Source organism: Ptychodera flava, chromosome 22 (genome assembly GCF_041260155.1).
Source record: "Ptychodera flava strain L36383 chromosome 22, AS_Pfla_20210202, whole genome shotgun sequence".
NCBI lineage: Eukaryota > Metazoa > Hemichordata > Enteropneusta > Ptychoderidae > Ptychodera > Ptychodera flava.
This window is the reverse complement of record NC_091949.1, coordinates 3,203,772-3,220,915: the sequence shown is the minus strand read 5'-3', so window position 1 is coordinate 3,220,915 and position 17,144 is coordinate 3,203,772. Positions and strand designations below refer to the sequence as shown.

General features: G+C 35.8%; 1 protein-coding gene across 1 annotated transcript in view; it reads right to left on the bottom strand.

Annotated features, from left to right (window-relative positions):
• LOC139122463 (cadherin-23-like) overlaps positions 1-17,144 on the bottom strand; it is a 192,033-nt gene that overhangs the window by 44,229 nt on the left and 130,660 nt on the right. The window contains exons 18-23 of the mRNA XM_070687855.1: positions 11,660-11,735; positions 10,635-10,979; positions 3,945-4,211; positions 3,165-3,395; positions 1,938-2,251; positions 1,448-1,561 (exon numbers count right to left, since the gene is read on the bottom strand). Coding sequence (XP_070543956.1) covers positions 1,448-1,561; positions 1,938-2,251; positions 3,165-3,395; positions 3,945-4,211; positions 10,635-10,979; positions 11,660-11,735 — 1,347 coding nt within the window. The remainder of the gene's footprint in view (positions 1-1,447; positions 1,562-1,937; positions 2,252-3,164; positions 3,396-3,944; positions 4,212-10,634; positions 10,980-11,659; positions 11,736-17,144) is intronic.

Genomic DNA, 17,144 nt, shown 5'->3' with positions numbered 1-17,144 from the left:
TATACCAAAAATCAGACCTCTAGCTCTATTGGCTCGCTCAAAATTAGATATGCACATAATTAATGAGGTACAATATGTGGCGTCATAAGGTCTCCCATCATACCATATATGAAGGGTGTAGCACTTGTGGTTACTGAGTTATGGATAAATATGTATATTTGAAGTCAAAGGTCACCAAGGTCATGTGACATTTTGTCAAAAAATTGTATTGCTAAGTTATCCCTATATACCAAAAATCAGACCTCCAGCTCTATTGGCTCGCTCAAAATTAGATATGTGCATAATTAATGAGGTACAATATGTGGCGTCATAAGCTGTCCCAGCAAACCATACATGAAGGGTGTAGCTTTTGTGGTTACTGAGTTATGGACAAATATGTATATTTGAGGTCATAGGTCACCGAGGTCACGTGACATTTTGAAAAAAATATAGTATTGCTAAGTTATCCCTATATACCAAAAATCAGACCTCTAGCTCTATTGGCTCGCTCAAAATTAGATATGCACAAATTAATGAGGTACAATATGTGGCGTCATAAGCTGTCCCATCATACCATATTTGAAGGCTGTAGCACTTGTTGTTACTGAGTTATGGACAAATATGTATATTTGAGGTCATAGGTCACAGAGGTCATTTGATATTTTGTCAAAATATCTGAGATATCTGCGTGAATGGATGGACTCACAGATGGACTCACGGACGGACATGACCCAATCTATAAGTCCCAGGACTTCATCCTTGGGGACTAAAAACTGTGTCACTGCATCCTTTTTGCAATATGAATACGATGAGAAACTAAATTATTATTTTTCTTGGCCTTATACATGGGAGTCTATGGACTGCCTTATACATGGGAGTCAATGGAGACTGCCTTACACATGGGAGTCTATGGTGGTGAAAACTAAAAAGTCCTCTAACACAGCCAAATTTGATCGCATTGTGAAACAAATCGACATGCATCTGTATGGGGTAGGGTACTATCCTTGTGCAAAGTTTGAAAGAAATAGACCTGGGCATGTCTGAGATATCTGATGAACAGACAGACGGACGGACGCATGTACGGACATGACCAAACCTATAAGTCCCCACCGGACGGTGTCCGTGAGGACTAACAAAAGCAGATTTGTAAAGCACCTAATCTTCATGAGCTCTTGGCAATTAGAATAGTCGAGATGAACATATGCTATTTGGCACTCTTTGCAATGTTCTTATCAAATGTTCGGGGCAGAGAAACTACAAATGTGCAAATATGTGTTTGAGTAGTTTAGGAGACAGTATGTTGTGACCGGAAATTATTTGCCTAATGTAGGGTCCTTTATACACTTCTTGAAAATATTGTGACATATTTAGATGACAATTTAGAGTGACTTAAGTATAATATCTGCTTTGATTGTTGTTATTGACATGCAGGTAAACAATGCCAGTTGAAACCACCATTTGTACTTACAAAGTTACTTGTGGTGAGTTGTGGACTTCCACCAGGATTGTCAGTAGCTGTGATAGTCAGTGAGTATTGGTCTGTTTCTTCTCTATCCAATGATTCTTTGATGTACACAACACCCTAGTAATATCAAATACACACTTGTCAGACATTGTCCTTGTAACTTGCTATTCATCAGTAATAGTTGTGATTGGATAATCATGAAAACGTCTTGTAAAGACAAGGTGTTTGTATAAATACAAATGCAAATGACTTACATTATGACTCACTTATTACCACTTCTTGTTGAAAATTCCATTTATTTTGAGTAAACTGCACGCTGGAATTGCATGCCTGGCCACACATAACATTGCTCAATTTTTTTCAGGCAGAAAGTTGACACTGTCATAAGAAGTGTTATCAAATGGAAATGAAAGGCCCTTTTAATTGGCAACTATTAATATTCACAAGTTTTCCTCCTCTGGATTATCAGAAAAAGTATAGATTATGCACTTACAGTGGTTCTGTGGATATCAAACTTGCCCTCACCATTACCAGCGGTGATATCATATTCAATAACAGCAAAGTTACCAGTATCATCATCAGTAGCAGACACTGTGTAAATTTCACTGTTAACTGTCTCATTCTCAAAAACTTCAATATCCTCTGGCAGATTTACAAATTCTGGTGCATTGTCATTGATATCAGTGATCTTAAAGTACACCAGGATATCTGTAGATCGAGGAGGTGAACCACCATCCTGGGCCCTCACTGTGATGTTTAACTGTTCAATTTCTTCTCTGTCTATTTGATAGTGGAGGGTGATATCACCTGATGCAAATAATACAACAAATAATAACAACGTAAACTTTACTGAGCAACTTTTAGAATAAAACTGTGTTTGTTCCATATTCCAAATGAGGTTTCTAGATTTGTGATACATTTGCTTTCCATACATTACGCTTGAAGAGGTGTCATATATTGAAAGAATAGATAAAAAAGTTATCATATACATTTCACAGCATTGAAATACTTTGTAAAAGAGAAAGGCAGTGTAACTTATACAAACAATTTCAATTATTACATCTTCTATTCCATGTGTACATATAAAACTTTACATGGTGATATGCACACACTTGCAAAAAGCAATTGAGTGCAAAAAAAAATCCTGTGATAATTTTTTTGAAGTTCCTCTGATTTAAAATAACATTTGTTTGATTGATTGATCTATTGGATAGGTGTGACCATGTCTGTTGATTTAGGTTGGAAATGGAAATACATCCAGTATGTATGCCAACCCACATGGGATTGAGGTTGGAAATTCAGTATATCCAGATACTTCTGGGAAATTAGGGGGGAGGGAAAGGAAGGAGGAAAGGTTATTAATATCATATGATACAAGAGATTGCAGTTTGTTCTAATGGAGGATAGCTGAATGAGATGCCTATTGTCTATAAAGTTACAATTAAGAAACTCTGTAGTTACATGATACTCCATCATATTATTGTGCATGGTCATAAAGTTTTCCAGAGTTATTCTTGAAAACTTTTATAAAAGTAGTGATCATTTTATTCTTCTATTATAAATGTGCAACACAACTATTTTAAATGTGCGACACAAAATATAAAAAATTTGTGCAATATCACATCACTCCTAACAGACTAAATAATACATGCTTTGTGCACTAATATTGTTGTTAAATATAAACTGGAGTGTCCTAAGATTACTTGTAAAATTAACTTACCTGTATCTTCATTGATTTTAAAATGGTCTGTATCATTCTGTACAATTTTATATATGACGTCGCCATTTGTTCCTTTGTCTGGGTCTGTTGCCTTGACATCAGAATACACAACACTAGGGTTTTCCTCTTGGATTTCTCCATCATAGTATTCTGTTCCATCCAGGCCTGTTCTAGTGTTCAGGAAAGTCGGTGCATTGTCATTCACATCTTCAACCCTCACTTCCAATACAGCTGTTGATAAGTTTCAAAAACATGATTGAGTTTTGTGAGTAGATTGTAATTGTGCATTTGTCTTTTCATATAGAATTATGTATGCATGAGACAATATTGGACAAATATGCCTGCATTTAATGCTGCTGACTGTGATCTGGTGTTTGTTGTTTGGTATTTAATTCTCATCTACAAATTACTGGCAAATAACCATATTCACTTATCTTGCTTCTGCTATATAACAGTGAATACAAGGTTTATTCACAGTTAGATGTAGAGGTCATAGTTTAATAATAAGCCTTTCCCATGACTCACTGCTTTTGACAAAAACACTTTCAAATAGCATGTTATCACAACACAAACTAAGGTACATGATACAAACATTCAATTTAAATTTGCTACTTTCAGTATACATACTGGTGTCAAAGATTCTGCAGCACTAGTATTGAAAATCTTTTAGCTCCTCTCTCATATCCTTCATATTAAAATTTCACTTTGTTTCAATACTTTACATCATTTAGTGTCTTCTTCAACATTTGTAATTCAAAAAGTTAAGTTGACAGAACTCACCGGAGTCATTCTGATAGTCTGTTGCATTTGTATCTTTAACTAAGATATCTAGATAGAAGATTTCAACATATTCTCTGTTCAGTGATTCATTGACATGTACATCTCCATTGGTACTATTTATCCAAAACTGAGTTGTAAAGTTTGAATCTGTAACATCTTCTCCTCGTTCATTTACTGCTCTTATACCGATGATTTCATAGAACAGTACACTGTCTCTGTCTGGGTCAGTGGCTTTCATTGTGGTTATATGGTATCCAACATCCACATCTGGTTAATACAAGAGATATCAAAATCTTAACAGTAGACATTTTTTGGTTGTGAGTAAACAAGTCTGTATATTCATAGGTTATTTCAGCAATAAACACACCCAGCCACGGTATACCACGAGATTTGACCAGTTCGTGACATATTTGCACGTCACGATAGCGAGTGCATATATGAAGTGAACTGGTCAAAACTGAGTGCTATGCTGTCACTGGGTGTGATTTATTGCTATTATATTATAACAGTATATTGAAATTTTGGCAAGGAAGGTCAAACAAGGATTTTTGCTCTTGTGAAGAGCTCGCGCGTATGCCGGCCATTGTAGTCATGGTATGGTACAAGCATGACTGTCACTTGTGATTCATCAAACATCAAAAAAACAGGAGAAAGTAGATTATCTGATGCAACAAAAATGACACTCATGCTGATACAACACAAGGAAAAGGTACCATAAAGTAATTAAGCAATAATTCCCGATGAAGGAGGGTAAACACAAGATTTTGGTACAATGTGCGACATATAGCACGAGCTGATAGGCAAGTGCTATATGGAGCCTATTGTACCAAACTCGAGTGTATACCCGACTGCGGCGGGGGTTATTGCTATTATGTTATATCAACTTGTGAGTCTTTGTTGTCTTGTTTGGGTATATTCGTAACTTTAAGTCCTTAATGCAGAAAACAGACATCTGAGAGACAGAATGACCGAAATTCAGCACCCGAGAGCTCTCGTCCAATCAGAATGGCGCATGGTGGCATGATATAATATAATAACCAATTTATCATGTGCCTGTGCCAACACACATATATGGAAATATTTGTTTTAACAGAGTTCACTGATAAACCATAGGACATTTCAATTGAAGCAAACACTTGCAAAAACTATTTGTGGTTCAACATGGCATTGAAATTTTCATACAAATCCACAACTTTCTGCTACTTCAAAACTCTCTTGATTTAGTGCACTGGTTCATCACATGGAGCAGACAGAGGCAACTATTCTGTTTATTTACACTGATAATTGCCATGTCAACAGCTGTTCTCCATGCATTGTCACACTATCATGCCACATACTAAGTAGTGTTTAAAGGCAGACCGCACTGAGCAAAAGCCTTACCACCTTTTCTGGAGCTTGTTAAAATAATTGACAAGAACTTTAACTGTCATAGGAAATATAATATTACAAAATAGCCCTGTCCTACATGCAAAAGCCCTTGATAAAATGTTTACATCAGTAACAGTGCATCTTAAGGATGTACGATCGGAAAAATATAAGCGTACTGCGCCGATTTCCGTGCAGAAATGTATCCATAGTAACCACGCGCGCATAGTGACGTTCCGAACGTTTTTGCGTTGTACAAAATGTCGTCTGCAGGTAAAGGAAAATCGCGTCGAGAAAATGTTCAGCGTGCCCTCAAAACACGCTGGAAGGTACGAGAATTCAGCAAAGAGATAAAAAAAATGCAACATGACCGTAGCCTGTACAGCGTAAGTCAGAAGTGTGACGTCTGATTCACTATACAAGGGCAGGTCGTGGTTATAATTCCAATGATAGTGTCGCTAGTAGACCTACCGGAGAATGGAAGAATGGAAGAATGGCCGTCGCATTGTCGATTTGAGTGAACTAGCCAAAAATCTTGACACTTGTGTTAGTTGCGGGCTTGCCTTTACGATTGTCATCGTGTATTGGAGAAACGCAAAGTTCACGGCCTCGGCTCCTGGCTCCACGTAGTGTGTGACAACTTAGCCTACTTAGCCTGCAGCGAAGTCAACCTAATCCCCACCGATAAGCGTCACGGCAATAAGACATTAAACTGGTCCAATAATCATTTTCATTCAAGGTAATACATTACCAGGTCCATGGGACATTTGAGATTTAAAAATTTAAGTAGGACCATCCTGAACCACTGATAGTTAGTGGTGGTACCAGGTGTCCGGAATGGGTAAGCGTACCCTGCTAGCATGCTACACCCGTCAGGATTGGTAAATATTACGTGGTTTTTTGTATGCTGTATTAATATATAGACTCTAAAAAGTAGAAGAACCTAAAAGTCTTTACTTTGTTCTGTCATTTCCCTCTCATTAAAGTTTACTGGTAGGCTTGAATCATGACCATGCCTGGACAAGGCCACTGCAGGTCAGCAGCATTTGAAGAGCGCCCCGCGCGACGAACCCGGGAGAGCATGTTTATCGCCAGAACCTGTAAATCCTAGTTAGATTTTGCAAAATTGTGAAAAATCGAGCTCGGTGACCTACTAAACAAAATGTGGTTATGAAAAATTCACAAACAGAGCTATTATTTGGCAAAGTTTGAGAAAATTGACATTAGTAGAAACTATGAATAATTAATAAATTACCCTCTCCCATTCCTAAAATTTGGGGCATATTTGTTGCAATTTTGGTTAAAAAATAAATATGACGACATTTTAACTCAATTTTAATGTAAGTAAAATCTTCAAAGTAGCTTACGTTTATGATTTCTTTATTCTTTTACAGTGTAAACGTGAAAAATGCAATCATGATATAAATATGAAAATGATGACCTGTTTTATTGATTTTTAGTGATTTTGTGAAAAACAGTGAATTTTTAATGTCATTTTGTAAAAAAACAAGTCATCGTTGATGACCCAGTCCCCGCTTGCTAATGGGTACTTTGATTACAGGTTCTGTGATAAAAATACTTTGATACAGATGGCATTCAATGGCCAAGAATGAGTTCCATGGTGATGTAAAACATAAAACCAATGTAGGCCACTATCCTAAAGGTCATTAAATGAGTCAACTGGGAATTAGTTGACAGGATGTTGCAAAACATTTTTTCATTCTATCCTAACACTAATAGATAACCGGTACCATATTTCATAAAGTTTAATGTAGTATTTACAACACTATGAGATCAACATCTGTATCAAGTTTCATCAAATTTGACGTTGTATTTGTGGATATATCACTCTAATTAGGAAAGTTCATTACATATGCAATTACAAATTAATTAAAATGACACTGATAAATGTCTTTTTCACTGTTAAAGCAATGTGAGCTTAACATCTGTACAAAGTTTCATGAAATTTGATGCAGTACTTCTGACATATCAACTTTATTATGAAACTTCAATAATTGACATGATACTGCTACATGATGTGAAACAACTGACGAGCATGTATGAAATAGGTCAATGTCCTTGTACCAACTTTGAATGATACTGGTGGAAATACCGGTATGTCTGAGTTATGGCTCAGTACATGAGAAAATCGTAACAAATTTGCCGCCACGCAGCGATATTTGATCTTACTGTTTAAAAAATCGACACGTATATGTATTACATAAGTCAATGTCCAGGTACAAACTAATAAAATCAGTTGAGACTTGCTAGAGTTATGGCTCTCGACATGAAAAAAACCATAACAAAATTGCTACCATGTGGCCATATCAGACCATATCGAGAAACAAATCAATGTACTTATGTATACTATAAGTCAATGTCCTTGTACCAACTTTGAATAAATTTGCTTGATACATGTCTGAGTTATGTTCAGGACATGGAAAGTCGTAAAAAAAATGGCCACAAGGCGGCCATATTGGATCGTATCACAAAACAATTCAATGTGCATAAGTATAACATAGGTCAATGTCCTTGTACCAAGTTTGAATAAAATCAGTTGAGATATGCCTGAATTATGGCTTTGTACACGAAAAAATCATAACAAAATGGCCGCCTGGCGGCCATATTGGATCATATCACAAAACAAATCCACACGCATATATATGACATTGGTCAATGTCCTTGTACCAACTTTGAATAAAATCTGTTGAAACATATCTGAGTTATGGCGCTGTACATAAAAAAATTGTAATAAAATGGCCGCCTGGTGGCCATATTGGATCGTATCACAAAACAAATTGACATGCATATATATGACATAGGTCAATGTCCTTGTACCAAGTTTGAATAAAATCGGTTTAGATATGCCTGAGTTATAGCACTGTACATGAAAAAATCGAAACAAAATGGCCGCCTGGCGGCCATATTGGATCGTATCACAAAACAAATCAATGTGCATATGTATGACATTGGTCATTGTCCTTGTACCAACTTTGAATAAAATCGGTTTAAACATGTCTAAGTTATGGCTCTGTACATGAAAAAATCGTAATAAAATGGCCGCCTGGCGGCCATATTGGATCATATCACAAAACAAATTGACATGCATATCTATGACATTGGTCAATGTCCTTGTACCAACTTTGAATAAAATCGGTTGAAACATGTCTGAGTTATGGCTCCGTACATGAAAAAATTGTAATAAAATGGCCGCCTGGCGGCCATATTGGATCGTATTGCAAAATAAATCGATGTGCATCTGTAGGTCATAGTGCTATGCCTTTGTGCCAAGTTTGAACAAAATTGGTTTGGCAGTGTCTGAGAAACTGTTGATGACGGACGGACGGACGGACGGACGGACGGACACACGGACGGGACCCAATCTATAAGTCCCCGCCGGACTTCGTCCGCGGGGACTAACAAGCACGGTGACCCCATGTTTTTTTCCCAGTTTTAGACTATTCACATATGTAGGTATTCAAAAATCCCCATTTGAAAAAATTGACATTACTTTTACTTTTTCCGATCGTACATCCTTAACTGGAAAGTGACAGTCAATTTTTGTCATTTCCGTGTTTTTGTGAGGCTGCACTGTAATACAGTTGACATTGCATTTGGATATCTTGGCATTGTGAAATATCAAGATTCATACCAGTAATTTACATGTTAAACATCATCATATGGGCATTGATTGATGAAAAGATCAATCTCTATCAAGATACATCAAACACGGTATATGCTCATTCCATTTTACAAATACACATGTACATGTCATTTATGGTACAATGGCTTTACTTCAACCCTGTCAACTGTTCCTGAATCAGTCCAAAAGAGAGCATTTAGAATTTAATTTTCTGAAAGTCATTATGCCACTTTTTCTGTCATAAAATTTGTATTGATACTAACAATTCCAACTACTCGATCAATCCGGTTTGTCAGCAGAAAGACTTGCCATTCAAAGAGATATCCTACTTTTTAGATGCTGTACACAAACATTTAAGAATAGTTTTATTCCTTATGCTCTTTGCCATTGTCAAAGAGTTTTTCTATCTGCATTTGCTCTCAGAACTGTTCACTTTCTCACTTTCACTTTTCATTCACCATAGTCTTGATGTGTGCTTTTAAATCTTGTGACTTTTAACTGTCAACATATCTGTACTTGGTATGGAATTTGGTTGCAGTAAATGTTTAAAGGCACACGAGCTGCAACTTTTGTCATATTTTCATGATTTTATATTTAGATTAAAATTAGTTCATAGAAATGTTCTTTACTCAGAGTTCAAATATAAATATCCACTGAGTGAGACTGCATGGGAAGGTTTCAGTAAGACAAATAATGAATGAGTGCCACACCCAAATATGGCCTCCTCCATACAACTACGTGATAAACAGCATAAATGGTGGATTCACTACACTTTGAAAAATTTTCTGTTATTCACATAACATGGCAAGATTTTGAAAATGGTGGGAAATTTAAAATGAACAAAAATCGGTTCAATTTCTTGCCTATTCTGTCACACGCAAACGTTGTTGAGGCATTGTTAATGAATATTCGTTCAATTTTCAGATTGCAATTGTATAATCATTGCACTGAGTTTAAACTACAATTTCAACCAGTGGACCTTAAATACTATAAATATAGACAGTGACTTAGATTTGCATTCTCAAACCAAAGTAGAATTGCATACTCTGAGTGTCCAAGTGACCCTTAGAGTTAAAGCCCCAATAGCTGAAAATTTTATGCATTATCTTGATGATTTTATTTTCAAACCAAAGGTGGTTTGTGTAAATGTGCTATAAACTGAAGATTGTGTACAGAAGTATCACTGCTAGCTGATTTGGACCATGTCTACATGTTTTAAGAGGATGAATAATAAAGGGTGCCGCACTCATAAAATGGCGCCCCCAAGGAATAGTAGGAAAAAATAGTATTTCCTGCACATAAACTTTGTGATCATACCAGAAAAGAGAATGAGAATGATGGCGTTTACTTGAATGCACAACACATTATGGCAAACATTTTGTTGTTGTAATCTTCATTTTCTCTGTCATATGATTACTTTTTTGAAAATTGTGGGAAACTTAAAATCATGTTAAAACGTTTAAATGTACATGCCACTATGAAAGTGCAATGCATTTTTTTAGTCTCTAATGGGTCTTATTCAAAGAAAACTCTTGGAAAACTCAGAATATTTTGAGATTGGTTTATTACACATTCACAGCTATCGGGCTTTAACTTAAGATCACACATGATAGTGAAAAACATGAAACATACTGCCTGCATCAACAATCAATCCAGCTTGGATGAAAGCAATGTAAACTTACCTTCTTTCACCATTTCTATGACGTAACTCTCATCAAATCTTGGAGGCTTATTGTTGACATCTTTTACATGGACTATCACTGTGCAGTCACTTTCACGTTGTGGATTGCCACGATCAGTTGCACGAAGTGTCATGTTATAGAGAAGTCCATAAAGATCTACATCCATGTTAACAACACCCAGTGCAATAGAGATGTTACTGTAGCTATTATTGTGTATTCCATTTGTTGGGGCTAGGCTGAATTTGTCGTTGGATCCACTGATGATTCTGTAATCCACATAGCTGTCATATTGGTATGGATTGTGAGGTGCATCGTCGTCATAAGCATTCACTGTGATGACATAGTCTGATGATGACATTTAAAAATGTTATGTTAATAATATCAATGAGTGTGACAAAGATTAACAAATGTAAAGCTCGCTGGGACCAAGTCACTGTTTTTGATATTATGAGAAGAAAGTCTGATAATAAATACATGTATCTGACAAGATTCAATTTGTATACACAGTATTTGAAAAGATTAATGACTTAACTTATGCTACATAACAGAAATTATATTTTCGATATATAATTATATATATATATATATATATATATATATATATATATATATATATATATATATATATATATATATATAATTGCATTATATATAATTGCATTTTCTTAATGAGACAGTTAGAAATCAATGCAACTTCTGTACAAACTGCTTATTGAAGTGTGACAACAGGACATTGTTTAAACATTGGTGATTAATGTACAACTTTTTAAAAATTAAATAATTTTTGAGTTGCAACTCAAATATGGCTGCCGCGAATTATATGTTGTGGCATGTGAATTTATTGGACCCAAGTCAGCATCAAGACTTGGAAAAGTAACATTTTCAAAGACACTATGGCTTTATAATAGGTATCCAAAACATCTCTCCAAAGATTGGATGGCATTTTTTGGTATTAGTTAATGCAAAATGATAAAGCTGATGAGGCTAATAGGTACATGTACCGGTGCATTAATTGTTGTACTTACTTCCACCTGTATACTCTTCTGTAATATGTGCAACATATTCAGATTCCAGGAAGTAAGGAGCATTGTCATTTACACCCTGTAAAGCATACGTTTCATTATTAGCTAGATCAAGACTATTGTCCTTCTAAAAATGATATCATCTGTAATTTAGGTGATTTGATTACATGTGTAAACTGAATTGAAATCAAAATAATGCACTAATTTGAATGTGTGACTGGTAAGCATGGTTATATATATTATATATATAATTCAAGTTCAAAAGAAATTGGTCTTGGCATGTCTGAGTAATGGCTCTTAGCCTGATAAAAATTGAAACAAAACGGCCACAAGGCAGTCATATTGCATCATATCTCATTAACCGATTGAAGTGGTTATGTACTTCAAGGTACTATGCCCTTGTGCCAAGTTCTATTTACAGTAAAAACAGTTTAAGAATGGATGATGAAATTAATGGATCTAAACGTTATTGTAGTTGTGTATTGGTTTGTAAAGTTTTTCCAAAATTTACTGCAGTATCAGTACTTGTAGTTAAGTTGCAGCAAACACCAGACACATGATAGTCTTGTTTCACAGTAGGCTTCCACTATAATTGTTAAGATATGGCTGTTTACCCTACTTTGTGCATGTCAATTCACTAGTGTTGACAAACCTTTTACAGGCAGCATTCACTGATGATTTGCCAATGCTGGTCATCATTGACATCGGTCAAAAAGTACATTTCAACAACTTTCTCCCCTATAGCTCTATTGAATGTACACCTCTTTTGTGCGGTCCACTGGGATGTAGAAAATTGTGGTTACAGTTGGCAAACATAAAAGAACAGGTGGTTACGAGTAGTGTATTTGCACATTAAGTTTGTGCAAAATGTCCTGATTTTTTACTAAAACTAAATTTTCATAGCTAGCAAATTTGAACTGACAGCTGGTTGTTTTTTGCCGACTGCTGGCTATTTTTTACATCCCTGGAGGACCATGAATTTTGTCAAATCACTTCAAACTTTTCAAAGGAAAGGACAAGAGTCTAAATGACAATTTGACTCTAAGCTTTGATAAAATGTAACTCAGAGCGGTACACAGGGATGTAATATGAGTCTGTATATGAAGTGCACTGCACAGTGTACTTCCTGGTGTGTGTTATTATTATGGTCAGTGAAAGCTCTTTGATTTTCACTGCAGTTATAACAACTCAGTGCAATTTTGAAGGCAAATTTTGGAACAATTTTAAAACCACTTTCACTAGACTAGTGTGATAATATTTAGATTGATTACATAGTCCATTCTTAAGTTTTTTTACAGTAAACGGTCCTGGAAATATGGCTTATGTTAGACTTACGGCTCTGGACACACAAAAATTACCAGATATGAACTGAAAATGCTCACGTGTTTCATTATATATTGCAGTTATGTGTAAATTTGAACCTTTGCCACATGTTTGCAACTTCACTGAAAGTATTATGATCAACATAATGAAGAATATTCACCACATTAATTCTAAAAGGCTATGAAGTATACAAATATGTAATGAGCTTAAATAAAATTATTAAATTTCTTTGACTGCTGTCATTGTATCACCACTTTATATAGCAAGTGTAATTACCCTTGGCCAAGTCCTTCAAGCCATATATACCAAACTGTGAAAGCTCATTAGATATGCAAATTATAAATTAGCTGACATGAAAATGTGAAATGACTTTCAATATTGTTTTAACCTGGTATAATCATCACTGTATATAGCATGTTTTGCCAACTTTGATCAAGTAAATCCCAGTATATATCCCTAATAAGAAAAGTTCATTAAATATGTAAATTAGGAATTGGCTTTAGTAAAAATGCTTAATGACTTTCAATAATGTTGTATCATAGTATCGTTAATGTATATAGCAAGTTGCATCAACTTTGGAAGTTGCGTCAACTTTGGTCTAGTCAATTCAGATAAATATCCCTAATTAAGAAAGTTCATTAAATATGTAAATTAGGAATTGGCTGAAGTAAAAATGCTTAATGATTTTCAATAATGTTGCATCATAGAATCTTCAATATATGTAGCAAGTTTCATGAATTTTGGTCCAGTCAATTCAGATATATATCCCTAATTAGCAAAGTTTATTAAATATGCAAATTAGAAATTGGCTGAAGTTAAATTGCTTAATAACTTTCAATAATGTTGTATCATACTATCTTCAATGTACATGACAAGTTTCATCAACTTTGGTAAAGTTAATTAAAGTCCATATATTACCTCTGAAAAAATATTTTTCATTTTTTTACTATAATCTCTTATTGGAGTCATGTGTCAAATGCTGGTGTCATTTTAGTCATTTCTGTTGATAAATAAATGCAATCTTGCTATAAATTCACGGCTTGAAAGAAAAATCTCTGTTTGAACCACGCCCTCACCTGTGACGTCACGTGAGGCAATCGTTGTGGATATCAACCTATACCTCCTGCTGTACATACACAAGCAACAATGGCGTCAAATTTAAAATCGGCGAGCGCGAATGAAGGGATAGTTTTTGGACTCGGAGTGTATGATTCAGATGATAATGGGGAGTCTTGGGCTCTACGGTACACGACTATTGTTCAGGAAATTCAGAGCCACGGCAGTATAGGTTTTGAGCCAGCGAGGTGCGCGTATCTCCTGCGGATCAATGGGCCAAGCGACAAAATACCTTCAGACCCAAGTTCACCCGAGCCTTCACGAGTGGGAAACACAGATAGGTAGTAATAAGAATCATTTAGGCCTTCGATTTTATGATAAATTTGCCCAAACGAAATTTTCTGAAAGCAGCTGTGTGAAACTCGAATTCATAACTCTGTCTGTCATCAGATGCCGATACGAGTCTTGACTAACAAGCCTGGGTAACGAGAAGAGAGAACCCGGTATACGCGCCACGTTGAACTCAGCATCGCACTAAAATGTCTTGCGTATGCCCATTGTTTTCAAAACGCTTAAAAAATCATTTTTGGCATTTATGTTATAAACAACAAGATGAAACCACGATTATTTATTTCCCTTGTTGTTGTCCACTGTGTCATGGACGTAAAATAAACCTACACTGCTGTATGCACAGAACATACACGCTATTTGTGTCGGAAGTTTACCGGTACAATTAGTCATCATCACCTCCCCTGCAGCTGTAGTGGCCCCGGGCCGTTTTGTCCGTGATGTACCTGAATATAATCATCGTTGCTGGAGTTTTGATCTGCTTCTCTAAAGTTATCAGACGGTACTGGCACAGCAAACGACCTTTACGCGTTCCGGAAATAACTACTGATATTCGCACTGCGTTAGTTCCTTGAACCTTCATTCCTTGTTGAAAGACCAACTAAACGATTTGTGAAAGTTTCTTTTCTCTTGACCATATTTGTTTGTATCGCAGGATTACTAATTTTGTAATTGAGTCAGGTTGATTCGTGTATCTCCACCGAAGGGGTCAGGTACGCGGGCTCTCCGACTCATTGATACCAACCAGACACTGTACACCGTCGTACACATTTCGTGACATCGACACAACCTTGATTTAATCGTGTCTCGCAGTCATACTGTGTTTGTCAATCTGTTTTCAAAGTTGCATCACGTATTTTGACAAGCATACCAAAAGCAATCTTCAGATAGGAAGAAACCACAAAGTATTGAGATAAAAGTTTCATGCCCGGTTTATTGAAGTTAAAAAATAGTGTTTTCAATTGGCTTCAAACTCACAAAATACGGTATCCAGTCACCTTGTGGAGATGCAAGAGACACACGTCAGACACGACCCAACGTAGGAAATATGTCACGATGTCAACAGTAACAACACATAAATTTGTAAACAAAGTAGGTCACAGCTCTCTCGCTACAGGCTGGATAAGGCACGATATCAACAGTTTGCATGAGCTTATCGATTGCAAGTCACTTGAAAATAAACAGAATACACTTCAGTATAACTAAAATCTTACAAATTTCTTCATCATGCACATTGAAAGAAAACCTCAACCACGGGGACTGGAGCATTCAGCATCACGCAATGCAATGGCAATGCTGCCATCCAACGCTAAGTTAAATCGCAATCAACTTGGCTAGCAAATCGCTCGATTTTTCCATAGAATATTATCAAAAAAAAGATAAAAGCTACCGTTTCTATCACTCAGAGAGCAATAGCTGTACATGATATAATCGTCTTCTGTGTCTAAGTTGTAGAAAAGCTATCATAAAGTCTCTCGACTCTCGTTGAGTGCAGCGGGGCAGCCGACCTGATTAAATATTCATGTAAACCACTGACCCCTTCTCTGAAAGTTCGCATAAAGTACTGGATCTCTCTGCTGTTAGGGTGAATGATGTCATTATTTTAGTCCTTATATGGTACTAAACTGGGTTCAAAGGGTAAACAAAAAGTTTTATGGCTTGCCGAGTTCGGCAATGCGTACCTAGGCTAGACAGAACGCATAGTACGCAACCATTGTATGGTATCGTAAACTTACGTGGCGCTGAGAGCGAGAGTATTGTCACATTGATTTAATCACCTGATAGTATCGCATCGTCCACCAGAATTTGACCGGGGTCTTTTAGTTTGAGGCCAGTTCGCCACACTTTCATGAGCGTGGCGAACCAAGAAGACATTTTATTCGCCACCCAGAACTCTCTGTCGCATTTTGCGAATGTGGCGAGCGCTAGTGCAACCCTGTCACTGCACACGGCACTGATGGCCTCGCATGACGTCATGTCACGTGACCATTTTGCGGCCAATATGAATTCAGATTTTTTCTGAGGACCGGTATTTCGAGTGTTTTAAGTATGAAATATAATATTTTAGAAATGAATACCAAAAATAATTTTTAATTATTTGAGTATTATGGCTTTTTTACTTAACAATAGTATAAGGTTCAAATAAGGTTCAAATTAAACAAAATCTTTAAGGTATATATCACTGATTAGGAAAGTTCATTAAATATGCAAATTAGGATTGGCTGAAGAGAAAATGCTACATAACTTTTAATAATATTATATTATAGTGTCTTTAATGTACATAGCAAGTTGCATCAATTTTGATCAAGTCAATTCAGATACATATCCCTAATTAGGAAAAATCTTTTAATATGCAAATTACGAATTGGCTGAAGTAAAAATGTCTTTTGACTTTCAATAGTGTTACATCATGGTATTTTTGGTGTACATAGCAAGTTTCAACAACTGCAATCAAGTTAATTCAGATATATATCCCTAATTAGAAAAGTTCATTAAATATGCAAATAATGAATTGGCTGAAGTAAAAATGCTTATTAATGAATTTCAATAATATTGTATCATAGTAGCTTCAATATAAGTAGCAAATTTCATCGACTTTGGTCCAGTCAATTAAGATATATATCCGTAATTAGCAAAGTTCGTTAAATGTGCAAATTAGGAATTGGCTGAAGTTAAAATGCTTAATAACTTTCAATAACGTGTAATCATAGTATCTTCAATATACATTCCAAGTTTGGTCAATTTTGATTGAGTCAAATCA